At 47.8% G+C, this 27,266-nt stretch overlaps 1 protein-coding gene across 3 annotated transcripts in view; it reads right to left on the bottom strand.

The window, feature by feature from the left end:
* Positions 1-27,266, bottom strand: part of LOC129859013 (semaphorin-5A-like) — a 275,583-nt gene that overhangs the window by 97,759 nt on the left and 150,558 nt on the right. For all 3 annotated transcript variants that reach the window (XM_055928309.1, XM_055928308.1, XM_055928310.1), the window contains 2 exons: positions 26,861-27,146; positions 23,368-23,503 (listed from right to left, as the gene is read on the bottom strand). In XM_055928309.1, the coding sequence (XP_055784284.1) occupies positions 23,368-23,503; positions 26,861-27,146 (422 nt within the window). The remainder of the gene's footprint in view (positions 1-23,367; positions 23,504-26,860; positions 27,147-27,266) is intronic.

Genomic DNA, 27,266 nt, shown 5'->3' with positions numbered 1-27,266 from the left:
CCATCGCTCCACAAAAGCCACGGCCCTTGCAAAGCAAGGGGCAACACTACTTAAGTCTCAGAGCAAGTGACGTAACTGATTGAAATGCTACTAGCGCGCACCCGCTAACTAGCTAGCCATTTCACATCCGTTACAGGGGCACAGGTTAGTCGAGATAATTGAGGTAATATGTACATGTAGGTAGAGTTATTAAAGTGACTATGCATAGATAATAAACAGAGAGTAGGTGGGGGGGGGGGGGGTCTGGGTAGCCATCAGTAGTCTGGGTAGCCATTTGATTAGATGTTCAGGAGTCTTATGGCTTGGGGGTAGAAGCTGTTTAGAAGTCTCTTGGACTTAGACTTGGCGCTCCGGTACCGCTTGCCGTGCGGTAGCAGAGAGAACAGTCTATGACTAGGATAGCTGGAGTATTTGACAATTCTTAGGGCCTTCCTCTGACACCGTCTGGTATAGACTTCCTGGATGGCAGGAAGCTTGGCCCTAGTGATGTACCGTACTGGGCCGTATGCACTGCATTGTGGTCAGAGGCCGAGCAGGTGCCATACCAGACAATGATACAACCAGTCAGGATGCTCTCGATGGTGCAGCTGTAGAACCTTTTGAGGATATGAGGACCCATGCCAAATCATTTCAGTCTCCTGAGGGGAATAGGTTTTGTCGTGCCCTCTTCATGACTGTCTTGGTGCGCTTGGACCATGTCAGTTTGTTGTTGATGTGGACACCAAGGAACTTGAAGCTTTCAGCCTGCTCCACAGCAGCTAGGTCGATGAGAATGGGGGCGTGCTCGGTCCTCTTTTTCCTGTAGTCCACAATCATCTCCTTAGTCTTGATCACGTTGAGGGAGAGGTTGTTGAGAGGTTGTTGTCTCTGACCTCCTCCCTATAGGCCGTCTCGTCGTTGTCGGTGATCAGGCCTACCACTGCTGTGTCATCGGCAAACTTGATGATGGTGTTGAAGTCGTGCCTGGCCATGCAGTCATGTGCGAACAGGGAGAATCACCTTTCAATATTAGTTATCAACGAATACACAACTGAACATCAGTGTCATGGCTCACATCAACACTATTATCCCAGAAACCCTAGACCAACTCCAATTTGCATACCGCCCTAACAGATCCACAGATGATGCAATCTTTATTGCACTCCTCACTGTCCTTTGCCACCTGGACAAAATGAACACCTATGTGAGAAAGCTATTTATTGACTACAGCGCAGCGTTCAACACCATAACGCCATAACTTGTATCTCTTATTCTTATCCGTATTTTTTTTAAGTAAGCATTTGACTGTAAGGTCTACACCTGTTGTATTTGGCGCAAGTGACTAACAACATTTGATTTGATTTGATTTGATGCACTCCAACTAGATAAGGCCTAGGCTACCTCTACTCAATGGAAGCTAAATGCATTGGATGCAAAACAAATACTGGCATGTGATAAAGGACAACATGTCCTATATAACTACATTACCAGTCAAACGTTTGGACACACCTATTCATTCAAAGGTTTTTCCATATTTTACTCTTTTCTGCATTGTAGAATGATAGTGAAGACATAAAATGTGTGAAATAACATACGGGATCTTGTAGTAACCACAAAAGTGTTTGTAAGGACTGTCGTTCTCCTCTTCCTCGGATGAGGAGAGGAGAGAAGGATCTTCAGACCAAAATGCAGCATTAGGGAAATAAGCCATCTCTTTATTTGTAACAACGATGGCAACACGAAAAACAAAACACTTTCAAAAATACAAAACAAGAAAACGACGTAGACGAAAAAAACCTGAACATGAACTTACTTAACTAAAACGTAAAACTCACGGACAGGAACAGACTACATCGAAACGAAACGAACAACCGAACAGTCCCGTATGGTGCAAGACATAACACAGATACGGAAGACAATCACCCACAAACAAACAGTGAGAACACCCTACCTAAATATGACTCTTAATTAGAGGAAAACGCAAACCACCTGCCTCTAATTAAGAGCCATACCAGGCAACCCAAAACCAACATAGAAACAGAAAACATAGACTGCCCACCCAAAACACACGCCCTGACCATAAACACATACAAACACAACAGAAAACAGGTCAGGACCGTTACAGTGTTAAACAAATCAACATATATTTGAGATTTGAGATTCTTTAAAGTAGCCACTCTTTGCCTTGATGACAGCTTTGTACACTTCTGGCATTCTCTCAACCAGCTTCACCTGGAAGGATTTTATAACAGTCTTGAAGGACTTGCCACATATGCTGAGCACTTGTGGGCTGGTTTTCTTTTGCTCTGTGGTCCAACTCATCCCAAACCATCTCAATTGGGTTGAGGTAGGGTGATTGTGGAGGCCAGGTCATCTGATGCAGCACTCAATCACTCTCCTTCTTGGTAAAATAGCCGTTGCACAGCCTGGAGGTGTGTTGGGTCATTGTCCTGTTGAAAAACAAATGATAGTCCCACTAAGTGCAAACCAGGTGGGATGGCGGATCGCAGCAGAATGCTGTGGTAGTCATGCTGGTTAAGTGGGCCTTGAATTCTAAATAAATCACTGACAGTGTCACCAGTAAAGCACCACACACAATCACACCTCCTCCTCCATGTTTCACAGTGGTAACCACTGTGGTAGCAGGATTACAAGATTATGTTATGTTTATGCACCAAATGGTTGTTTAAGGAAATAGAGTAAGGTTCTTACAACTCTCTCTCTCCCTTTCTGAGTCGACTGAGAGGAGTCTTTATGAAGCTTGGGCAGGCAACTGATTAAGTGATGGCTTGGTGATAAGAAACTTTACAGCCACATTCTATTATATGATTAGTGGTGCATGTGACACATATGTCTCCGGTCTGACTGAGCCTGCATTCATAGATAAGATGTGGTGTGTGTGTGTGACTCGAGATAGAGAGAGCCTCAAGGAATAGAACAGACATCTCATTGTTTGTTCTCATCCTTCCATCTGGGAAACTTAACCTGGAGGAGTAAAGTAACACCCCCCGTGCATATAAATGACAGGATTGTTACGTTCCTGACCTGTTTTCCTTTTTCTTGTATTTATTTAGTTGGTCAGGGCGTGAGTTGGGTGGGTTTGTCTATGTTTGATTTTCTATGTTGGGATGTTTGTGTTCGGCCGGGTATGATTCTCAATCAGAGACAGCTGTCAATCGTTGTCCCTGATTGAGAATCATACTTAGGCAGCCTGGGTTTCACGTGTGTTTTGTGGGTGTTTGTCTTCCGTGTTGTCGCTGTGTCTGTGTTAGTTGCACCACACGGTACTGTCTCGTCTCGTTCGTTCTTTTCCTGTTCATGCGTTCTTCGTTTTATGTAGTTCTCATGTTCAGGTCTGTTTAACGTCGTTTGTTGTTTTGTAAATTATTCAAGTGTTCTTCGTGTTTCGTCCTGTCTATTAAAACCTGTTGAGGATGGGGGCGCTGTTGAGACTATTTATGCTAATTGGGTAATTTTTGAAACGGCTTCCCACAAAATCCTTGATCGTACAATATGCATATTATTATTATTATTGGATAGAAAACAGTCTATAGTTTCTATAGGAGTTGAAATTTTGTCTCTAAGTGGAACAGAGCCCATTCTACAGCAATTTCCCTGACATGGAGTCAGATTTCAGAAATGTTGGCCACTGTTCTGAAGTCAGTTAAAAGGGCACTGTTATTGCTATGACTATACGGACACTTCTTACGTCTTCCCCTGGATGCCTTTACGTGATGACGATTCCAATGGGGTCGATTGCGCGTTCACAGGCACTACAAATGAAAAAACCCTGTAGCTAGCAAGTCTTTTCTTGGTGCGTAACGCGCGTGGAAGACACCGACCCGCTCCTGTTCCAAGCGTTAGTTTAGCCTGTTATATTTCTCCGGTCATCTTTTCACTCGTTATAGGAGTTAAAAACATCATAAGGTAGTTAATTTAAAGCGTTTTATAGCAATTTATATCCGTTTAGTGCGATTTTGGGACATTTATTTTTGAAACGATGTGAATAGCCGGGCACGCTTTTCAGTTCATCCCGAACGCAGTTGGCATTTCCACATGGCAAGAGGACAGCTTTCCACCAAAAGACGATTACTCCCAAGAAAGGATCCTTTGCCCAAGATACTGATGGAAGAACAGCTCAAAGTAGGACATTTTTATTATGATAAATCGTGTTTCTGTCGAAACATTTTAGTGGCTTAGGACGCCATGTTTTTTGACGTAGCTTCGCTTGGCGCAAACTGTATTGAAAAGTAAGGATAAATTAAAAAATGTAATTCCGCAATTGTATTAAGAATTAAATTGTCTATCAATCCCTGTCCACCCTATATTTTTTAGTCACGTTTATGAGTATTTATGTATAAGAGTAGATCACTGTCTAAGTGGCGCAAGGACATTTTCTGACCAGCTGAGCTACATTTCACATTGTCTAACCATGATTTTGGTGGCTAAATATAAACGTTTTCGATCAAACTCTATATGGATTGTGTAATATGATGTTACAGGAGTGTCATCTGAAGAATTCTGAGAAGGTTAGTGAAAAAATTAATATATTTTTGGCGATGTTGACGTTATCGCTCACTTTGGCTAGAATCAATGCTGGGCTGCTATGTGCTATGTGCTATGCTAATATAACGATTTATTGTGTTTTCGCTGTAAGACACTTAGAAAGTCTGAAATATTGTCTGTATTCACAGGATCTGTGTCTTTCGATTCGTGTATGCTGTGTATTTTTACGAAATGTTTGATGATTAGTAAGTAGGTAAACACGTTGCTCTAAGTAGTTTTTCTATTCCATTTGTGACGGTGGGTGCAATTGTAACCTATGCCATCTACCTGAAATATGCACTTTTTTCTAACAAAACCTATCCCATACCATAAATATGTTATCAGACTGTCATCTGATGAGTTTTTTTGTTGGTTAGGGGCTATAAATATCTTAGTTTAGCCGAATTGGTGATGGCTACTGGTGTTGGTGGACAAATAAAAGATGGTGGATTATGCTAATGTGTTTTTAGGTAATAGATGTACATCTTTACATATTGTGTCTTCCCTGTAAAACATTTTAAAAATCGGACATGTTGACTGGATTCACAAGATCTGTGTCTTTCATTAGCTGTATTGGACTTTAATGTGTGAAAGTTAAATATTTTAAAAAAATATCTTTTTTGAATTTCGCGGCACTGGTTTTTCAGGGGGGGGGGGGGGGTGCCGCTAGCGGCACGCTGATCCTAGACAGGTTAAATTCATCATGGAAAATTACCACGCTGCACATTGGTCCTCAGATCCTTCTCGCCTCTCCTCGTCTGAGGAGGAGGAAGAGCTAGCCTGCTGTTACAAGGATGAACCCAGGGTGGTTTATGGTGCCCCAATCTGCATGGGAGGGGTGGAGCCAGCCATGACTAAGCATTTTGAGGTATTCTATATAAAGACCCAGTATACTATGTATGATTCTAAGCACTCGGCAACACACACTTCAGAGTGTGGTGTCGACGGTTTCATTATTGCAATAATTAATTGATATTAAATAAATATGATTGTTTGAAGATATGACAAAGTCTCTCTCAGTACTGATATTTCCACGTTCCCTTGGGGAACTCAACTACTGAACCATCCAATGATAGGGTTTATAAATAAATTATCTGGACTCCCGAAAGGAATGATCTATATAATACAATATATATATATACAAAAGTATGTGGACACCCCTTCAAATTAGTGGATACGTCTATTTCAGCCACACCCATTGTGGACATGTGTAAAAAATCTAGCACACAGCCATGCAATCTCCATAGACAAATATTGACAGTAGAATGGCCTTACTGAAGACCTCAGTGACTTTCAACATGGCACCGTCATAGGACACGACCTTTCCGACAAGTCAGTTAGTCAAATTTCTGAGATCTGCCCCGGTCAACTGCAAGTGCTGTTATAAGTCGAAACATCTAGGAGCAACAATGGCTCAGCCACGAAGTGGTAGGCCACACAAGTTCACAGAACGGAACGCAGAGTGCTGAAGCGCGTAGCGAGTAAAAATTGTCTTGTCCAGAAGCGTGTGTTTATGTGTGTGTTTGTGTGTTTGTGTGTGAGTGACACTCATCTGTCTCTCTTATCAGCAGGAGGTTCAAGCAGGCAGGCTGATACTAACCAATGGACAGCACAGTTAAACAGTAGTAGGGTGAGTGGAAATAGATACTTACTGTATAGTATAGCATAGTATAGTATAGTATATTATAGTAGAGTATAGTGGGGCGGCAGTATAGTGGTCAGAGCATTGGGCCAGTAACTAAAAGGTAAAAATCTGTCGTTCTGTACCTAAACAAGGCAACTAACCCACTGTTCCCCGGTAGGCCGTCATTGTAAATACGAATTTGTTCTTAACTGACTTGCCTAGTTAAATAAAGGTTAAATAATTTACAAAAATAAAGATATATATATACATATATAGTATGGCATGATATGGTATGGCATGATACGGTATGGTATGGTAAAGCATGATATGGTATAGTATGGTATTGTACGGTATAGTACGGTATGGTAGAGTACGGTATGGTATAGTATGCTATGGTATAGTACTGTATAGTATGGTATAGTATAGTAGGATATGGTATAGTATGCTATGGTCTATTATAGTATGGTATAGTATGGTATAGTTTGGCATGGTATAGTGTAGTATGATATGGTATAGTATGGTATGGTATATCATGATATGGTATAGTTTTAGTATAGTATAGTATTGTATGGTATGGTATAGTACGGTATAGTATGGTATGGTATAGTATTGTATGGTATAGTATGATATACACAGCTGCCTTCTAGTGGCCAAAATCTAAATTGCACCTGGGCTGGAATAATACATTATGGCTATTCTCTTGCATTTCAAAGACGATGGTACAAAAAAAATGCATGTTTTTTTTTCTTTGTATTATATTTTACCAGATCTAATGTCTTATATTCTTCTACATTCACTTCACATTTCTACAAACTTCAAAGTATTTCCTTTAAAATGTTATCAATAATATGCATATCCTTGCCTCAGGTCCTGAGCTACAGGCTGCTACATTTGGGTATGTCATTTTAGGCGAAAATTGAAAAACACCAGAACCGCTAAAGAGGTAATATGGACAGCTGATGAATTTAAAACAATTACTACTCTGCCATTTTTAAAGTCATGCCCCCCCTCAGTCCTTGACCTTTCTTAAATAAGTCTATGTAACACACTGTCCGTGATAGAATCTTAACATCACAACAGAACCAGTTTTAACCAGTTTTAGGAGGGCATGTCATTTTTTGGTTTTCACCCGTTGCTCCTCCTTCTTCCGACAGTAGGACCTGCTCCACCACTCCTTCTCCCAACAGTAGGACCTGCTCCACTCCTTCTCCCAACAGTAGGGCCAGCTCCACTCCTTCTCCCAACAGTAGGACCTGCTCCACTCCTTCTCCCGACAATAGGACCTGCTCCACTCCTTCTCCCGACAGTAGGACCTGCTCCACTCCTTCTCCCGACAGTAGGAGCTGCTCCACTTCTTCTCCCGACTGTAGGGCCAGCTCCAGTCCTTCTCCCGACAGTAGGACCTGCTCCACTCCTTCTCCCGACAGTTGGGCCAGCTCCACTCCTTCTCCTGACAATAGGGCCTGCTCCACTCCTTCTCCCGACAGTTGGGCCAGCTCCACTCCTTCTCCCGACAATAGGGCCTGCTCCACTCCTTCTCCAAACAGTAGGACCTAATCCACTTCGTCTCCCAACAGTAGGACCTGGAGACCCATGGGGCGGCTCACAATTGTCCCAGCGTTGTCCGGGTTAGGGGAGGGTTTGGCCAGCCGGGATTTCCATGTCTCATCGTGCTCTAGCAACTCCTTGTGGCGGGCCAGGGGCCTGCAAGCTGACCACGGTCGTCAGTTAGACGGTGTTTCTTCCAACACATTGGTGTGGCTGGCTTCTGGGTTAAGCAAGCGGTGTGTCAAGAAGCAGTGCGGCTTGGCAGGGTCGTGTTTCGGGGACGCATGGCCTTCGACCTTCACCTCTACCGAGTCCGTACGGGAGTTGCAGCGATGGGACAAGACTGTAACTACTGTTGGATTCGACATTTTGAACATCGAGATATTAAAGACATGATAGATCAGACGCTTAGTATAGTAAAAGAGACTGGGTCTCTGTAGAAAGACAGATAGCTGTGGAATGTGTTGGAATGTGTTGAGGGATGGGAGCAGAGCACCGTGTTGATACAGGAAAGAAAAACCCAAACACATGGGAAAACTGTGACACACAGACGTGTACACATGTACATCGAACAATCCCGGTAAATAAAGCCCAACCAATCAGCCTAAAACAAACACAGGGGAAACCAATAAACCGAAAAGGGGAAAAGGGATCAGTGGCAGCTAGTAGGCCGGTGACGACGACCGCCGAGCGCCACCCGAACAGGAAGGGGAGCTACCTTCGGTAGGAGTCGTGACACTGTCTCCACTCATTTTGACATCTTGGGGAGATGAGAATCGTTGGCTGAACTAATTATGGGATACGGACCTGGAGAGCCAAAGTTTAATTTTATCGGCCCATTGTGTAACGACCGGTCGTAGCTTTCTAGTAAATGGTAAGGCCCGAAAGGTAAACTCATACAGGCTGGTACCTGTAGGGTAAGTCCTAGGGACAAACTCCCTAGTAGGTTGGTTCCTGCTAGTACTATAAAGTCAATAGTAAATCACAGAGGGGTAATACCTGTGATTACTATTAATGAAGGGTAGGTTCCTTTTAAGAATATGTCCCAAGTGGATATTTTCCTCTGCGAGATCCAGATAAAATATAAGAGCCAGGCTAATATACATGAAGGGTAGGTTCCCTGAAGGATAGGTCCCAAGCGGAGGTTTTTCTCTGCGAGAGCCAGGCTTATAAACATTGAAGGGTAAGTTCCCGTTAAGGATAGATCCCTAGTGGGGGTATATCTCTGCGAGACCTGTAAATAGAACAAAAGTCCCAGTTGCAGTGAGTTTTTGCAGGCGGCACTGGGGAGACGGCAGACTCTGGCCGGCTGAGGTGCACAGTAGGCCTGGTGCGTGGTACCGGAACTGGAGGTACCGGGCTGAGGACACGCACCTCAAGGCTAGTGCGGGGAGAAGGAACAGGGCATACTGGACCCTGGAGACGCACATTAGGCCTAGTGCGTGGTGCCGAAACTGGTGGTACCGGGCTGGGGACACGCATCTCAGGGCTAGTGTGGGGAGCAGCAACAGGATGCACAGGACTCTGGAGATGCACAGGAGGCTTGGTGCGTGGTGTAGGCACTGGTGGTAATAGGCTGGCGACACGCACCACAGGGCTAGTGCGTGGAGGAGGAACAGGCCTCTGGAAACGCACAGGAAGCCTGATGCGTGGTGTAGGCACTGGTGGTACTGGGCTGGGACGAGGAGGTGGCGCCGGAAATACCGGACCGTGCAGGCGTACTGGCTCCCTTGAGCACTGAGCCTGCCCAACCTTACCTGGTTGTATGCTCCCCATCGCTCGACCAGTGCGGGGAGGTGGAATTACCCGCACCGGGCTATGTAGGCGAACCGGGGACACCATGCGTAAGGCTGGTGCCATGTAAGCCGGCCCGAGGAGACGCACTGGAGACCAGACGCGTTGAGCCGGCTTCATGGCACCTGGCTCAATACTCAATCTAGCCCGGCCGATACGAGGAGCTGGTATGTACCGCACCGGGCTATGCACACGTACAAGAGACACCATGCGCTCTACTGCGTAACAGGTGTCTGCCCGTACTCTCGCTCTCCACGGTAAGTACAGAGAGTAGGCGCAGGTCTCCTACCTGACCTCGCCACACTCCCTTTTAGCCCCCACCCCCCGCAAAACATTTTTTGGGGCTGACTCACAGGCTTCCTACCGCTTCGTCGTGCTGCCTCCATTCGCCGGTATCCCTCCTCGCACTGCGCCAGACGATCCCAGGCGGGCTCCGGCATTCGCCCTGGGTCGATCGCCCACCTGTCAATCTCCTCCCACGTAGTGTAGCCCAGATCCTGCTCCCATTGCCATATATCCTGTGTAGGTGGGTCCTGTTGCTGTTTCACACGCTGCTTGGTCCTGGGTTGGTGGGTAATTCTGTCACGATTGTCATAATAAGCGGACCAAGGCGCAGCGGGATATGAGGACATCTTCTTTTAATAGAGATGACGAAACACGAAAACGAACACTTTTACAAAACAAAACAACAAACGACCGTGAAGCTACAAACGTTAGTGTATACACAAGCTACAAACGTTAAACATAGATAATTACCCACAAACACCTAAAGCCTATGGCTGCCTTAAATATGGCTCCCAATCAGAGACAACAATAAACAGCTGTCTCTGATTGAGAACCAAATCAGGCAACCATAGACTTTCCTAAACACCTACACTGAACACAACCCCATACATACTACAAAACCCCCTAAACAATACACACACCCTAAACTAGACAAAACACACAAACATCCCCCATGTCACACCCTGACCTAACTAAACTAATAAAGCAAATCAATATAACAAAGGCCAGGGTGTGACAGTACCCCCCCGCAGGAGGTGCGGACTCTGGCCGCAAAACCTGACACAGAAGGGGAGGGTCCGGGTGGGCCTTCCTATGGTGGCGGCTCGGGTGCGGGACGTGGACCCCCCACCACCATAGTCACTACCCGCTTTGGTGGCGCCTCTGGATCGGCGAGTTTCGGACTGATTACCATCCCATAGGGCGCCACTGGACGGAGGGGCAGCTCCGGACTGAGGGGCAGCTCCGGACTGAGGGGCAGCTCCGGACTGAGGGGCAGCTCCGGACTGAGGGGCAGCTCCGGACTGAGGGGCAGCTCCGGACTGAGGGGCAGCTCCGGACTGAGGGGCAGCTCCGGACTGAGGGGCAGCTCATGACTGGCAGATGGCTCTGGCGGATCCTGGCTGACGGCTCTGGCTGGTCATGGCTGGCTGACGGCTCTGGCTGGCCATGGCTGGCTGACGGCTCTGTCTGGTCATGGCTGGCTGACTGCTCTGGCTGGTCATGGCTGGCTGACGGCTCTGGCTGGTCATGGCTGGCTGACGGCTCTGGCTGGCTGACGGCTCTGGCTGGTCATGGCTGGCTGACGGCTCTGGCTGGTCATGGCTGGCGGACGGCTCTGGCTGGTCATTGCTGGCGGACGGCTCTGGCTGATCCTGTCTGGCGGACGGCCCTGGCTGATCCTGTCTGGCGGACGGCCCTGGCTGATCCTGTCTGGAGGACGGCTCTGGCTGATCCTGTCTGGCGGACGGCTCTGGCTGAACCTGTCTGGCGGACGGCTCTGGCTGATCCTGTCTGGCGGACGGCTCTGGCTGATCCTGTCTGGTGGACGGCTCTGGCTGATCCTGTCTGGCGGACGGCTCTGGCTGATCCTGTCTAGCGGACGGCTCTGGCTGATCCTGTCTGGCGGACGGCTCTAGCGGCTCGGGACAGACGGGCAGCTCTGACGGCTCGGGACAGACGGGCAGCTCTGACGGCTCGGGACAGACTGGCAGCTCTGACGGCTCGGGACAGACGGGCAGCTCTGACGGCTCGGGACAGACGGGCAGCTCTGACGGCTCGGGACAGACGGGCAGCTCTGACGGCTCGGGACAGACGGGCAGCTCTGACGGCTCTGGGCAGACGGGCAGCTCTGACGGATCTGGGCAGACGGACAGTGCAGGCGGCACTGGGCAGACGGCAGACTCTCGCCGGCTGAGGCGCACAGTAGGCCTGGTGCGTGGTACCGGAACTGGAGGTACCAGGCTGAGGACACGCACCTCAAGGCTAGTGCGGGGAGAAGGAACAGGGCATACTGGACCCTGGAGACGCACATTAGGCCTAGTGCGTGGTGCCGAAACTGGTGGTACCGGGCTGGGGACACGCATCTCAGGGCTAGTGTGGGGAGCAGCAACAGGATGCACAGGACTCTGGAGATGCACAGGAGGCTTGGTGCGTGGTGTAGGCACTGGTGGTAATAGGCTGGCGACACGCACCACAGGGCTAGTGCGTGGAGGAGGAACAGGCCTCTGGAGACGCACAGGAAGCCTGATGCGTGGTGTAGGCACTGGTGGTACTGGGCTGGGACGAGGAGGTGGCGCCGGAAATACCGGACCGTGCAGGCGTACTGGCTCCCTTGAGCACTGAGCCTGCCCAACCTTACCTGGTTGTATGCTCCCCATCGCCCGACCAGTGCGGGGAGGTGGAATAACCCGCACCGGGCTATGTAGGCGAACCGGGGACACCATGCGTAAGGCTGGTGCCATGTAAGCCGGCCCGAGGAGACGCACTGGAGACCAGACGCGTTGAGCCGGCTTCATGGCACCTGGCTCAATACTCAATCTAGCCCGGCCGATACGAGGAGCTGGTATGTACCGCACCGGGCTATGCACACGTACAAGAGACACCATGCGCTCTACTGCGTAACAGGTGTCTGCCCGTACTCTCGCTCTCCACGGTAAGTACAGAGAGTAGGCGCAGGTCTCCTACCTGACCTCGCCACACTCCCTTTTAGCCCCCACCCCCCGCAAAGTTTTTTTTTGGGCTGACTCACAGGCTTCCTACCGCTTCGTCGTGCTGCCTCCATTCGCCGGTATCCCTCCTCGCACTGCGCCAGAGGATCCCAGGCGGGCTCCGGCATTCGCCCTGGGTCGATCGCCCACCTGTCGATCTCCTCCCACGTAGTGTAGCCCAGATCCTTCTCCCATTGCCATATATCCTGTGTAGGTGGGTCCTGTTGCTGTTTCACACGCTGCTTGGTCCTGGGTTGGTGGGTAATTCTGTCACGATCGTCATAATAAGCGGACCAAGGCGCAGCGGGATATGAGGACATCTTCTTTTAATAGAGATGACGAAACACGAAAACGAACACTTTTACAAAACAAAACAACAAACGACCGTGAAGCTACAAACGTTAGTGTATACACAAGCTACAAACGTTAAACATAGATAATTACCCACAAACACCTAAAGCCTATGGCTGCCTTAAATATGGCTCCCAATCAGAGACAACAATAAACAGCTGTCTCTGATTGAGAACCAAATCAGGCAACCATAGACTTTCCTAAACACCTACACTGAACACAACCCCATACATACTACAAAACCCCCTAAACAATACACACACCCTAAACTAGACAAAACACACAAACATCCCCCATGTCACACCCTGACCTAACTAAACTAATAAAGCAAATCAATATAACAAAGGCCAGGGTGTGACAGTACCCCCCCGCAGGAGGTGCGGACTCTGGCCGCAAAACCTGACACAGAAGGGGAGGGTCCGGGTGGGCCTTCCTATGGTGGCGGCTCGGGTGCGGGACGTGGACCCCCCACCACCATAGTCACTACCCGCTTTGGTGGCGCCTCTGGATCGGCGAGTTCCGGACTGATTACCATCCCATAGGGCGCCACTGGACGGAGGGGCAGCTCCGGACTGAGGGGCAGCTCCGGACTGAGGGGCAGCTCCGGACTGAGGGGCAGCTCCGGACTGAGGGGCAGCTCCGGACTGAGGGGCAGCTCCGGACTGAGGGGCAGCTCATGACTGGCAGATGGCTCTGGCGGATCCTGGCTGACGGCTCTGGCTGGTCATGGCTGGCTGACGGCTCTGGCTGGCCATGGCTGGCTGACGGCTCTGTCTGGTCATGGCTGGCTGACTGCTCTGGCTGGTCATGGCTGGCTGACGGCTCTGGCTGGTCATGGCTGGCTGACGGCTCTGGCTGGCTGACGGCTCTGGCTGGTCATGGCTGGCTGACGGCTCTGGCTGGTCATGGCTGGCGGACGGCTCTGGCTGGTCATTGCTGGCGGACGGCTCTGGCTGATCCTGTCTGGCGGACGGCCCTGGCTGATCCTGTCTGGCGGACGGCCCTGGCTGATCCTGTCTGGAGGACGGCTCTGGCTGATCCTGTCTGGCGGATGGCTCTGGCTGAACCTGTCTGGCGGACGGCTCTGGCTGATCCTGTCTGGCGGACGGCTCTGGCTGATCCTGTCTGGCGGACGGCTCTGGCTGATCCTGTCTGGTGGACGGCTCTGGCTGATCCTGTCTGGCGGACGGCTCTGGCTGATCCTGTCTAGCGGACGGCTCTGGCTGATCCTGTCTGGCGGACGGCTCTAGCGGCTCGGGACAGACGGGCAGCTCTGACGGCTCGGGACAGACGGGCAGCTCTGACGGCTCGGGACAGACTGGCAGCTCTGACGGCTCGGGACAGACGAGCAGCTCTGACGGCTCGGGACAGACGGGCAGCTCTGACGGCTCGGGACAGACGGGCAGCTCTGACGGCTCGGGACAGACGGGCAGCTCTGACGGCTCTGGGCAGACGGGCAGCTCTGACGGATCTGGGCAGACGGACAGTGCAGCGGCACTGGGCAGACGGCAGACTCTGGCCGGCTGAGGCGCACAGTAGGCCTGGTGCGTGGTACCGGAACTGGAGGTACCGGGCTGAGGACACGCACCTCAAGGCTAGTGCGGGGAGAAGGAACAGGGCATACTGGACCCTGGAGACGCACATTAGGTCTAGTGCGTGGTGCCGAAACTGGTGGTACCGGGCTGGGGACACGCATCTCAGGGCTAGTGTGGGGAGCAGCAACAGGATGCACAGGACTCTGGAGATGCACAGGAGGCTTGGTGCGTGGTGTAGGCACTGGTGGTAATAGGCTGGCGACACGCACCACAGGGCTAGTGCGTGGAGGAGGAACAGGCCTCTGGAGACGCACAGGAAGCCTGATGCGTGGTGTAGGCACTGGTGGTACTGGGCTGGGACGAGGAGGTGGCGCCGGAAATACCGGACCGTGCAGGCGTACTGGCTCCCTTGAGCACTGAGCCTGCCCAACCTTACCTGGTTGTATGCTCCCCATCGCCCGACCAGTGCGGGGAGGTGGAATAACCCGCACCGGGCTATGTAGGCGAACCGGGGACACCATGCGTAAGGCTGGTGCCATGTAAGCCGGCCCGAGGAGACGCACTGGAGACCAGACGCGTTGAGCCGGCTTCATGGCACCTGGCTCAATACTCAATCTAGCCCGGCCGATACGAGGAGCTGGTATGTACCGCACCGGGCTATGCACACGTACAAGAGACACCATGCGCTCTACTGCGTAACAGGTGTCTGCCCGTACTCTCGCTCTCCACGGTAAGTACAGAGAGTAGGCGCAGGTCTCCTACCTGACCTCGCCACACTCCCTTTTAGCCCCCACCCCCCGCAAAGTTTTTTTTTGGGCTGACTCACAGGCTTCCTACCGCTTCGTCGTGCTGCCTCCATTCGCCGGTATCCCTCCTCGCACTGCGCCAGAGGATCCCAGGCGGGCTCCGGCATTCGCCCTGGGTCGATCGCCCACCTGTCGATCTCCTCCCACGTAGTGTAGCCCAGATCCTTCTCCCATTGCCATATATCCTGTGTAGGTGGGTCCTGTTGCTGTTTCACACGCTGCTTGGTCCTGGGTTGGTGGGTAATTCTGTCACGATCGTCATAATAAGCGGACCAAGGCGCAGCGGGATATGAGGACATCTTCTTTTAATAGAGATGACGAAACACGAAAACGAACACTTTTACAAAACAAAACAACAAACGACCGTGAAGCTACAAACGTTAGTGTATACACAAGCTACAAACGTTAAACATAGCTAATTACCCACAAACACCTAAAGCCTATGGCTGCCTTAAATATGGCTCCCAATCAGTGACAACAATAAACAGCTGTCTCTGATTGAGAACCAAATCAGGCAACCATAGACTTTCCTAAACACCTACACTGAACACAACCCCATACATACTACAAAACCCCCTAAACAATACACACACCCTAAACTAGACAAAACACACAAACATCCCCCATGTCACACCCTGACCTAACTAAACTAATAAAGAAAATCAATATAACAAAGGCCAGCGTGTGACAATGGGGTCTTTTCAATTCAGTTAAAATGGGCATGCAGGAGGATGAAATGTTTTGAACAGAATGGTTTCTGAAGGACAGGGAAAGAAATGGAGAGGAAACATTTTAATGGTGTCGAAAGCTCTGAATATTAAAAATTCCTAATGAAGAATGATCAACTTCATTATGCATTAAATAGACAGGGGGATTTCATTAAATGAATTCTTGTGAAACACTCTCTATCCAAATTGTACCATTACTTTAAGAGATTATTATTATTTCCGTAGGGAGTTATAAAGAGTTGCAATTCTAAGTTGATTAGTTATTCGAATTGGTTTATTTTTGATTTAACATGTTTTTTTTTTAATCACATTTTTGAAAGGGGAAAATGACCAGTTCCCTGAGGTAATGGTCTTTGGGGTACTTATACAGTGGTACTGTGTTTCGGCTGCATATAGAAAGGAAACTATATGTTAATAAAGGATGGCAGTTACTTCAAATGGATTGTGATATATGTATTGCTGATTTCATGTTGGGTTTTTGTTTTGATACAAATATCACCAGATTGGGATCCTGGGGTGGGGATTCTGCGAGGGGTTAGGGTGCAGATTGGGTTCCTGAAGTGGGGATTCTGCGAGGGGTTAGGGTGCTATCTTCAGGATCTTCCTAGAGGTCGCCAGTAAGGGAGTATGGACTAATTTAGAAAATGATTTTTTTTAGCAGTAACATTACGTTATGCTTTTTGACATTTGTCTTGGAGATGTTATTAAGAAAATGTTAATGTCCTAATTCGTCATATAGTCAACGTTTGTCTGGTTTCCTGAAACAGAAATGTAATGAACTTAACTGTTTGTTATGATCTGTGCTTTGTTGAGGTTATCATGGAAGGTGACGTCAGATCGTGTCTTAATGCATGGTAGGAATAATTTGACCATAGACAGTGTGTGTAAACCTCAAAACCCTCCCTAACCGGCTGAAGAAAGTGCGACAAAGGCGTGCAATGAGAGACAGTGACTTTTACCACTCCTATCTGAGTCCGAGCCATAAACCAGGGCCGGGGTGCTGAGAGACAATGACTTTTACCAATCCTATCTGAGTCCGAGCCATAAACCAGGACCGGGGTGCTGAGAGACAATGACTGAAGGGACAGGGACAGTAACTGAAGGAGCCGTAGGGACAGTAACTGAAGGAGCAGTAGGGACAGTAACTGAAGGAGCAGTAGGGACAGTAACTGAAGGAGCTGTAGGGACAGTATCTGAAGGAGCAGTAGGGACAGTAACTGAAGGAGTTGTAGGGACAGTAACTGAAGGAGCAGTAGGGACAGTAACTGAAGGAGCTGTAGGGACAGTAACTGAAGGAGCTGTAGGGACAGTAACTGAAGGAGCTGTAGGGACAGTAACAGAAGGAGCTGTAGGGACAGTAACTGAAGGAGCCGTAGGGACCGTATCTGAAGGAGCTGTAGGGACCGCATCTGAAGGAGCAGTAGGGACAGTAACTGAAGGAGCAGTAGGGACAGTAACTGAAGGAGTTGTAGGTACAGTAACTGAAGGAGCAGTAGGGACAGTAACTGAAGGAGCTGTAGGCACAGTAACTGAAGGAGCTGTAGGGACAGTAACTGAAGGAGCTGTAGGAACAGTATCTGAAGGAGCAGTAGGGACAGTAACTGAAGGAGCTGTAGGGACAGTAACTGAAGGAGTTGTAGGTACAGTAACTGAAGGAGCAGTAGGGACAGTATCTGAAGGAGCAGTAGGGACAGTAACTGAAGGAGCTGTAGGGACAGTATCTGAAGGAGCAGTAGGGACAGTAACTGAAGGAGCTGTAGGGACAGTAACTGAAGGAGCTGTAGGGACAGTAACAGAAGGAGCTGTAGGGACAGTAACTGAAGGAGCTGTAGGGACAGCAACTGAAGGAGCTGTAGGGACAGTAACTGAAGGAGCTGTAGGGACAGTAACAGAAGGAGCTGTAGGGACAGTAACTGAAGGAGCTGTAGGGACAGTAACAGAAGGAGCTGTAGGGACAGTAACAGAAGGAGCTGTAGGGACAGTAACTGAAGGAGCTGTAGGGACAGTAACTGAAGGAGCTGTAGGGACAGTAACTGAAGGAGCTGTAGGGATAGTAACTGAAGGAGCAGTAGGGACAGTAACTGTAGGAGCTGTAGGGACAGTAAATGAAGGAGCTGTAGGGATAGTAACTGAAGGAGCAGTAGGGACAGTAACTGAAGGAGCTGTAGGGACAGTATCTGAAAGAGCAGTTCTTGTAGCGTAGGATGCTATATTGATATCATGGAATTGGACTACTGAATAAATGAGATGTATTGTGAGACTATAGTCATTGGCCATGTTGGAAGTAGCAGGGGTTAATGTAGTAGCATTGTTGGGATATCAGTTTATGACGACTCATGTCACATGGATTGGTTACTGGTAACTGGGGGACCGATGGGAGGACAGGGGATTCAGTTATTCAAATATCACAAATGATGTGGTCAGGAAATGACCCATGTGTCGCAGTGTGTAAATCCTCAGGTGAAAGCAGAGGTATAACCAAGGGCACGGGCTGAATTCTGGAGATTGAGTGTACATCAAGAGACACGAGGCGTGGGTGTTGGGACAGCGTTGATTTGGGCCACACACACTACTTCGAACAGTACCTGCAGAGGTTTAGATCGCCATGTCTCTCCTTGGGGGGGTGCATAGTTCTCATGTGAAGTGAGGCCCAGCTGCATAATTGGTGAGTGAAGACACCATGACAGAGGAAGCAGAGCGAGAGAGAGACTAGATTTCACTGTAAGACATACAGCGGGGTCTGGGAACTACTATAAACATCATAGTTGGTTTGGGGTTTAGCTGCTTTATGGGTTAATGCATCATATGATAAGAGGAAAGAGGAGTAATTGTACTCTGAACAAAATGTTGAAGCAATTGACGTGAAAGCATATACAGTGCTGAGTTACCTCAAGAGGATGTAACGTGGATAAGGGATAAGAACACCCACCAACTCTCATAATGAATACCCACCAACGCTCATAATGAACACCCACCAACGCTCATAATGAATACCCACCAACGCTCATGAAGAACACCCACCAACGATCATAATGAATACCCACCAACGCTCATGAAGAACACCCACCAACGCTCATAATGAATACCCACCAACGCTCATGAAGAACACCCACCAACGCTCATAATGAATACCCACCAACGCTTACAATGAATACCCACCAACGCTCATAATGAATACCCACCAACGCTTACAATGAATACCCACCAACGCTCATGAAGAACACCCGCCAACGCTTATAATGAATACCCACCAACGCTTACAATGAATACCCACCAATGCTCATGAGGAACACCCACCAACGCTTATAATGAATACCCACCAACGCATATAATGATTACCCACCGACGCTCATGAGGAACACCCACCAACGCTCATAGTGAATACCCACCAACGCTCATAATGAATACCCACCAACTCTCATAATGAATACCCACCAACGCTCATAATGAATACCCACCAACGCTCATAATGAATACCCACCAACCCTCATAATGAATACCCACCAACCCTCATAATGAATACCCACCAACGCTCATAATGAATACCCACCAACGCTCATAATGAATAAATGAGAAATACCCACCAACGCTCACAATGAATACCCACAAATGCTCACAATGAATAACCACCAACGCTCATGAGGAACACCCACCAACGCTTATAATGAATACCCACCAATGCTCATAATGAATACCCACCAACGCTTATAATGAATACCCACCAACGCTCATAATGAATACCCACCAACGCTTATAATGAATACCCACCAACGCTCATAATGAACACCCACCAACGCTTATAATGAATACCCACCAAAGCTCATAATGAACACCCACCAACGCTCATAATGAATACCCACCAACGCTTATAATGAATACCCACCAACGCTCATAATGAATACCCACCAACGTTCATAATGAATACCCACCAACGCTCATAATGAATACCCACCAACGCTTATTATGAATTTCCACCAACAATCATAATGAATACCCACCAACGCTCCTAATGAATAAATGAGGAATACCCACCAACGCTCACAATGAAAACCCACCAACTCTCATAATGAATACCCACCAATGCTCACAATGAATAACCACCAACCCTCATGAGGAATACCCACCAATGCTCACAATGAATAACCAACCCTCATGAGGAATACCCACCAATGCTCACAATGAATAACCACCAACCTTCATGAGGAATACCCACCAAATGCTCACAATGAATAACCAACCCTCATAATGAATACCCACCAATGCTCACAATGAATAACCAACCCTCATGAGGAATACCCACCAATGCTCACAATGAATAACCACCAACTCTCATAATGAATACCCACCAATGCTCACAATGAATAACCACCAACTCTCATAATGAATACCCACCAATGCTCACAATGAATAAACATCTCTCATGAGAAATAACCACCAACTCTCATGAGGAATACCCACCAATGCTCACAACGAATAACCACCAACCCTCATGAGTATATTACTATAAAGGCAGTGTATGTGATGACGTTTCTGTGTGTTGGTTACTTGGACAGAGTTGTTGTTGTGGTGATTAAAACGGACCTTGAATGTCAGTGCGCTCTCAGAATAACCAGGAGGGAGTAACAGCACGATGGCTAAAAGACCACTAGAGCGGACTGTTCACGGTCGGATATCTCATATAAGGCACTGACCTGACTCATCCATATGTCTTGTAATACTATGGTATCTACTGGTGTCTGTTTTTTTTCAGACTGGTTATTACCAAACCATATCCCAATCTGAACCTGAGCCTGGCTTAAACCTGATAGAACAAATACCTAGCTGAACCCATGGCTTCAGGACCTTTTTAGAATATTGGGATAGGAGATTTCCCTGTGAGCTCAGTTTGATGGCCATTTGGAGTTCCTTACCTGAAAGTCAAGGTTAGGTTTCGGGTAGGTGTATATCTACCTGAAAGTCAAGGTTAGGGTTGGGGTAGGTAAATATCTACCTGAAAGTCAGGGTTAGGGTTGGGGTAGGTGTATATCTACCTGAAAGTCAAGGTTAGGGTTGGGGTAGGTGTATATCTACCTGAAAGTCAGGGTTAGGGTTGGGGTAGGTGTATATCTACCTGAAAGTCAGGGTTAGGGTTGGGGTAGGTACATATCTACCTGAAAGTTAGGGTTAGGGTTGGGGTAGGTGCATATTTACCTAAAAGTCAGGGTTAGGGTCGGGGTAAGATAGGTGTATATTTACCTGGAAGTCAGCGTCAGGGTTAGGGTTGGGGTAAGGTAGGTGTATATTTACCTGGAAGTCAGGGTTAGGGTTGGGGTTGGGGTAAGGTAGGTGTATATTTACCTGGAAGTCAGGGTTAGGGTTGGGGTAAGGTAGGTGTATATTTACCTGGAAGTCAGGGTTAGGGTCGGGGTAAGGTAGGTGTATATTTACCTGGAAGTCAGGGTTAGGGTTAGGGTTGGGGTAAGGTAGGTGTATATTTACCTGGAAGTCAGGGTCAGGGTTAGGGTAGGGGTAAGGTAGGTGTATATTTACCTGGAAGTCAGGGTCAGGGTTAGGGTTGGGGTAAGGTAGGTGTATATTTACCTGGAAGTCAGGGTTAGGGTTGGGGTAAGGTAGGTGTATATTTACCTGGAAGTCAGGGTTAGGGTTGGGGTAAGGTAGGTGTATATTTACCTGGAAGTCAGGGTTAGGGTCGGGGTAAGGTAGGTGTATATTTACCTGGAAGTCAGGGTTAGGGTTTGGGTAAGGTAGGTGTATATTTACCTGGAAGTCAGGGTCAGGGTTAGGGTTGGGGTAAGGTAGGTGTATATTTACCTGGAAGTCAGGGTCAGGGTTAGGGTTGGGGTAAGGTAGGTGTATATTTACCTGGAAGTCAGGGTTAGGGTCGGGGTAAGGTAGGTGTATATTTACCTGGAAGTCAGGGTTAGGGTTGGGGTAAGGTAAGTGTATATTTACCTGGAAGTCAGGGTCAGGGTTAGGGTTGGGGTAAGGTAGGTGTATATTTACCTGGAAGTCAGGGTTAGGGTTGGGGTAAGGTAGGTGTATATTTACCTGGAAGTCAGGGTTAGGGTTGGGGTAAGGTAGGTGTATATTTACCTGGAAGTCAGGGTCAGGGTTAGGGTTGGGGTAAGGTAGGTGTATATTTACCTGGAAGTCAGGGTCAGGGTTAGGGTTGGGGTAAGGTAGGTGTATATTTACCTGGAAGTCAGGGTTAGGGTTGGGGTTGGGGTAAGGTAGGTGTATATTTACCTGGAAGTCAGGGTTAGGGTTGGGGTAAGGTAGGTGTATATTTACCTGGAAGTCAGGGTTAGGGTCGGGGTAAGGTAGGTGTATATTTACCTGGAAGTCAGGGTTAGGGTCGGGGTAAGTTAGGTGTATATTTACCTGGAAGTCAGGGTTAGGGTTGGGGTAAGGTAGGTGTATATTTACCTGGAAGTCAGGGTCAGGGTTAGGGTTGGGGTAAGGTAGGTGTATATTTACCTGGAAGTCAGGGTTAGGGTCGGGGTAAGGTAGGTGTATATTTACCTGGAAGTCAGGGTTAGGGTTGGGGTAAGGTAGGTGTATATTTAACTGGAAGTCAGGGTTAGGGTTAGGGTTGGGGTAAGGTAGGTGTATATTTAACTGGAAGTCAGGGTTAGGGTTGGGGTAAGGTAGGTGTATATTTACCTGGAAGTCAGGGTTAGGGTTGGGGTAAGGTAGGTGTATATTTACCTGGAAGTCAGGGTTAGGGTTGGGGTAAGGTAGGTGTATATTTACCTGGAAGTCAGGGTTAGGGTTGGGGTAAGGTAGGTGTATATTTACCTGGAAGTCAGGGTTAGGGTTGGGGTAAGGTAGGTGTATATTTACCTGGAAGTCAGGGTCAGGGTTAGGGTTGGGGTAAGTTAGGTGTATATTTACCTGGAAGTCAGGGTTAGGGTCGGGGTAAGGTAGGTGTATATTTACCTGGAAGTCAGGGTTAGGGTCGGGGTAAGGTAGGTGTATATTTAACTGGAAGTCAGGGTTAGGGTTAGGGTCGGGGTAAGGTAGGTGTATATTTACCTGGAAGTCAGGGTCAGGGTTAGGGTTGGGGTAAGTTAGGTGTATATTTACCTGGAAGTCAGGGTTAGGGTCGGGGTAAGGTAGGTGTATATTTAACTGGAAGTCAGGGTTAGGGTTGGGGTAAGTTAGGTGTATATTTACCTGGAAGTCAGGGTTAGGGTCGGGGTAAGGTAGGTGTATATTTAACTGGAAGTCAGGGTTAGGGTTAGGGTCGGGGTAAGGTAGGTGTATATTTACCTGGAAGTCAGGGTTAGGGTTGGGGTTGGGGTAAGGTAGGTGTATATTTACCTGGAAGTCAGGGTTAGGGTTGGGGTAAGGTAGGTGTATATTTACCTGGAAGTCAGGGTTAGGGTCGGGGTAAGGTAGGTGTATATTTAACTGGAAGTCAGGGTTAGGGTTAGGGTCGGGGTAAGGTAGGTGTATATTTACCTGGAAGTCAGGGTTAGGGTTGGGGTAAGGTAGCCAGGCGGAGCGAGAGTTCTCCTGGTACTTGAATGGGCCACCGAACACACGGGTGATGGCACTGAGGTTGAAGGCACACACTGCAGACGCTGCTATGCTGTTCCTGTAGGAGGGGAGGAGAGGGAGAGAGATACATATAAATATATATACACTACCAGTCAAAGGTTTGGACACACCTACTCATTCCAGGGTTTTGCTTTATTTGTACTATTTTCTACATTGTAGAACAATAGTGAAGAAATCAACAATATGAAATAACACATATGGAATCATCCAGCTTCATGAGGTAGTCACCTGAAATGCATTTCAATTAAAAGGTGGGCTTTCTTAAAAGTTAACTTGTGAAATGTATTTCCTTCTTAATGCATTTGAGCCAATCAGTTGTGTTGTGACAAGGTAGGTTGGGTATACAGAAGATGGTCTTTTACCAAATAGGGCTAAATCCATATTTTGGCAAGAACAGCTCAAATAAGCAAAGAGAAACGACAGTCCATCATTACATTAAGACATGAAGGTCAGTCAATCCGGAAAATTCCAAGAACTTTTAATGTTTCTACAAGTGCAGTCGCAAAAACCATCAAGCGTTATGAGGAAACTGCCTCTCATGAGGACCACCACAGGAAAGGAAGACCCAGAGTTACCTCTGCTGCAGAGGATAAGTTCACTAGAGTTACCAGCCTCAGAATGGAAAGGAAGACCCAGAGTTACCGCTGCTTCAGAGGATAAGTTCATTAGAGTTACCAGCCTCAGAATGGAAAGGAAGACCCAGAGTTACCTCTGCTGCAGAGGATAAGTTCATTAGAGTTACCAGCCTCAGAATAGAAAGGAAGACCCAGAGTTACCTCTGCTGCAGAGGATCAGTTCATTAGAGTTACCAGCCTCAGAATGGAAAGGAAGACCCAGAGTTACCTCTGCTGCAGAGGATAAGTTCATTAGATTTACCAGCCTCAGAATGGAAAGGAAGACCCAGAGTTACCTCTGCTGCAGAGGATAAGTTCATTAGAGTTACCAGTCTCAGAATAGAAAGGAAGACACAGAGTTACCTCTGCTGCAGAGGATCAGTTCATTAGAGTTACCAGTCTCAGAATAGAAAGGAAGACACAGAGTTACCTCTGCTGCAGAGGATAAGTTCATTAGAGTTACCAGTCTCAGAATGGAAAGGAAGACCCAGAGTTACCTCTGCTGCAGAGGATAAGTTCATTAGAGTTACCAGTCTCAGAATAGAAAGGAAGACACAGAGTTACCTCTGCTGCAGAGGATCAGTTCATTAGAGTTACCAGTCTCAGAATAGAAAGGAAGACACAGAGTTACCTCTGCTGCAGAGGATCAGTTCATTAGAGTTACCAGTCTCAGAATAGAAAGGAAGACACAGAGTTACCTCTGCTGCAGAGGATCAGTTCATTAGAGTTACCAGTCTCAGAATAGAAAGGAAGACACAGAGTTACCTCTGCTGCAGAGGATCAGTTCATTAGAGTTACCAGTCTCAGAATAGAAAGGAAGACACAGAGTTACCTCTGCTGCAGAGGATCAGTTCATTAGAGTTACCAGTCTCAGAATAGAAAGGAAGACACAGAGTTACCTCTGCTGCAGAGGATAAGTTCATTAGAGTTACCAGTCTCAGAATAGAAAGGAAGACACAGAGTTACCTCTGCTGCAGAGGATAAGTTCATTAGAGTTACCAGTCTCAGAATAGAAAGGAAGACACAGAGTTACCTCTGCTGCAGAGGATCAGTTCATTAGAGTTACCAGTCTCAGAATAGAAAGGAAGACACAGAGTTACCTCTGCTGCAGAGGATAAGTTCATTAGAGTTACCAGTCTCAGAAATCTGCAATTAACTGCATCTCAGATTGCAGCTCAAATAAATGCCTAACAGAGTTCAAGTAACAGATACATCTCAACATCAACTATTCAGAGGAGACTGAGTGAATCAGGCCTTCATGGTCAAATTACTGCAAAGAAAACATTACTAAAGGACACCAATAAGAAGAAGAGACTTGCTTGGGCTAAGAAACACGAGCAATGGACATTAGTCCTTTGGTCTGATGAGTCCAAATTTCAGATGTTTGGTTCTAACTGCCGTGAGACGCAGAGTCAGTGAACAGACAATCTCCACATGTGTGGTTCCCACCGTGAAGCATGGAGGAGGAGGTGTGATGGTGTGGGGGTGCTTTGCTGGTGAAACTGTCTTTGATTTGTTTAGAATTCAAGGCACACTTTACCAGCATGGCTACCACAGCATTCTGCAGTGATACGCCATCCCATCTGGATTGGGTTTAGTGGGACTATAATTTGTTTTTCAACAGGACAATGACCCAACACACCTCCGGGCTGTGTAAGGGCTATTTGACCAAGAAGGAGAGTGATAGAGTGCTGCATCAGATGACCTGGCCTCCACAATCACCCGACCTCAACCCAATTGAGAGGGTTTGGGATGAGTTGGAGTGCAAATTGAAGGAAAAACAGTCAACAAGTACATGATTCCATATGTGTAATTTCATTGTTTGGATGTGTGTTTCTCTGTGTTTCTCTGCATGTCTCTCTGTGTGTCTCTGCATGTCTCTGCATGTCTCTCTGTGTCTCTCTGTGTTTCTCTGCATGTCTCTCTGTGTGTCTCTGTGTTTCTCTGTGTTTCTCTGCATGTCTCTGTGTTTCTCTGTGTCTCGCTGTGTTTCTCTGCATGTGTCTCTCTGTGTTTCTCTGAATGTCTCTGTGTGTCTCTCTGAGTCTCTCTGTGTTTCTCTGCGTGTCTCTCTGTGTTTCTCTGCATGTCTCTCTGCATGTCTTTGTGTTTCTCTGCATGTCTCTGTGTCTCTCTGTGTTTCTCTGTATGTCTCTGCATGTCTCTCTGTCTGTCTCTGTATGTCTCTATGTTTCTCTGTATGTCTCTGTGTATCTCTGTGTCTCTGTATGTCTCTGTGTCTCTGTGTATCTCTGTGTATCTCTGTTTCTGTGTGTCTCTGTGTGTCTCTGTGTGTCTCTGTGTTTCTGTGTGTCTCTGTTTCTGTGTGTCTCTGTGTGTCTCTGTTTCTGTGTGTCTGTTTCTGTGTGTCTCCGTGTGTCTCTGTGTGTCTCCGTGTGTCTCTGTTTCTGTGTGTCTCTGTGTGTCTCTGTGTGTCTCTGTGTGTCTCTGTGTGTCTCTGTGTGTTTCTGGGTGTCTCTGTGTGTTTCTGTGTGTCTCTGTGTGTTTCTGTGTGTCTCTCTTTCTGTGTGTCTCTGTGTGTCTCTGTTTCTGTGTGTCTCTGCGTGTTTCTGTGTGTCTCTGTTTCTGTGTGTCTCTGCGTGTTTCTGTGTGTCTCTGTGTGTCTCTGTGTGTCTCTGTTTCTGTGTGTCTCTGTGTGTCTCTGTGTGTTTCTGTGTGCTTCTGTGTGCTTCTGTGTGTCTATGTGTGCTTCTGTGTGTCTCTGTGTGTCTCTGTGTGTGTCTCTGTGTGTCTCTTTGTGTCTAGAATGTATTTCTTACACGTTAGTAGTGAAGATCCCATAGAGCAGGTCTAACTCTGGCAGGTAGAAAGTCCCCTGTAGTTCATTATAGTTGAACGGTATCTCCCCTGGTCGAGAGCAGTTCAACCGTGCCTTCATGAACGTGGTCCAGGTGTCCTCCAATAGGAAGCGTCCTCCAATGTCGTTCTTACAGACCCGAGCAGCACGTGAGAACACGGTCCGACCGCAGTCGTGTTCCAACGCGTTCTCCCGGAAGAAGAAGTAGGTGAAGTTCCCGATGTCGTAGGAGGAGACAAAGTTAGGCTCTGTTGAAGTAGGAGACAAAGTTAGGCTCTGTTGAAGAAGGAGACAAATTTAGGCTCTGTTGAAGTAGAAGACAAAGTTAGCCTCTGTTGAAGTAGGAGACAAAGTTAGCCTCTGTTGAA

This window comes from Salvelinus fontinalis, chromosome 7, assembly GCF_029448725.1.
Source record: "Salvelinus fontinalis isolate EN_2023a chromosome 7, ASM2944872v1, whole genome shotgun sequence".
Lineage (NCBI taxonomy): Eukaryota > Metazoa > Chordata > Actinopteri > Salmoniformes > Salmonidae > Salvelinus > Salvelinus fontinalis.
This window is presented reverse-complemented; position numbering and strand designations above follow the sequence as displayed.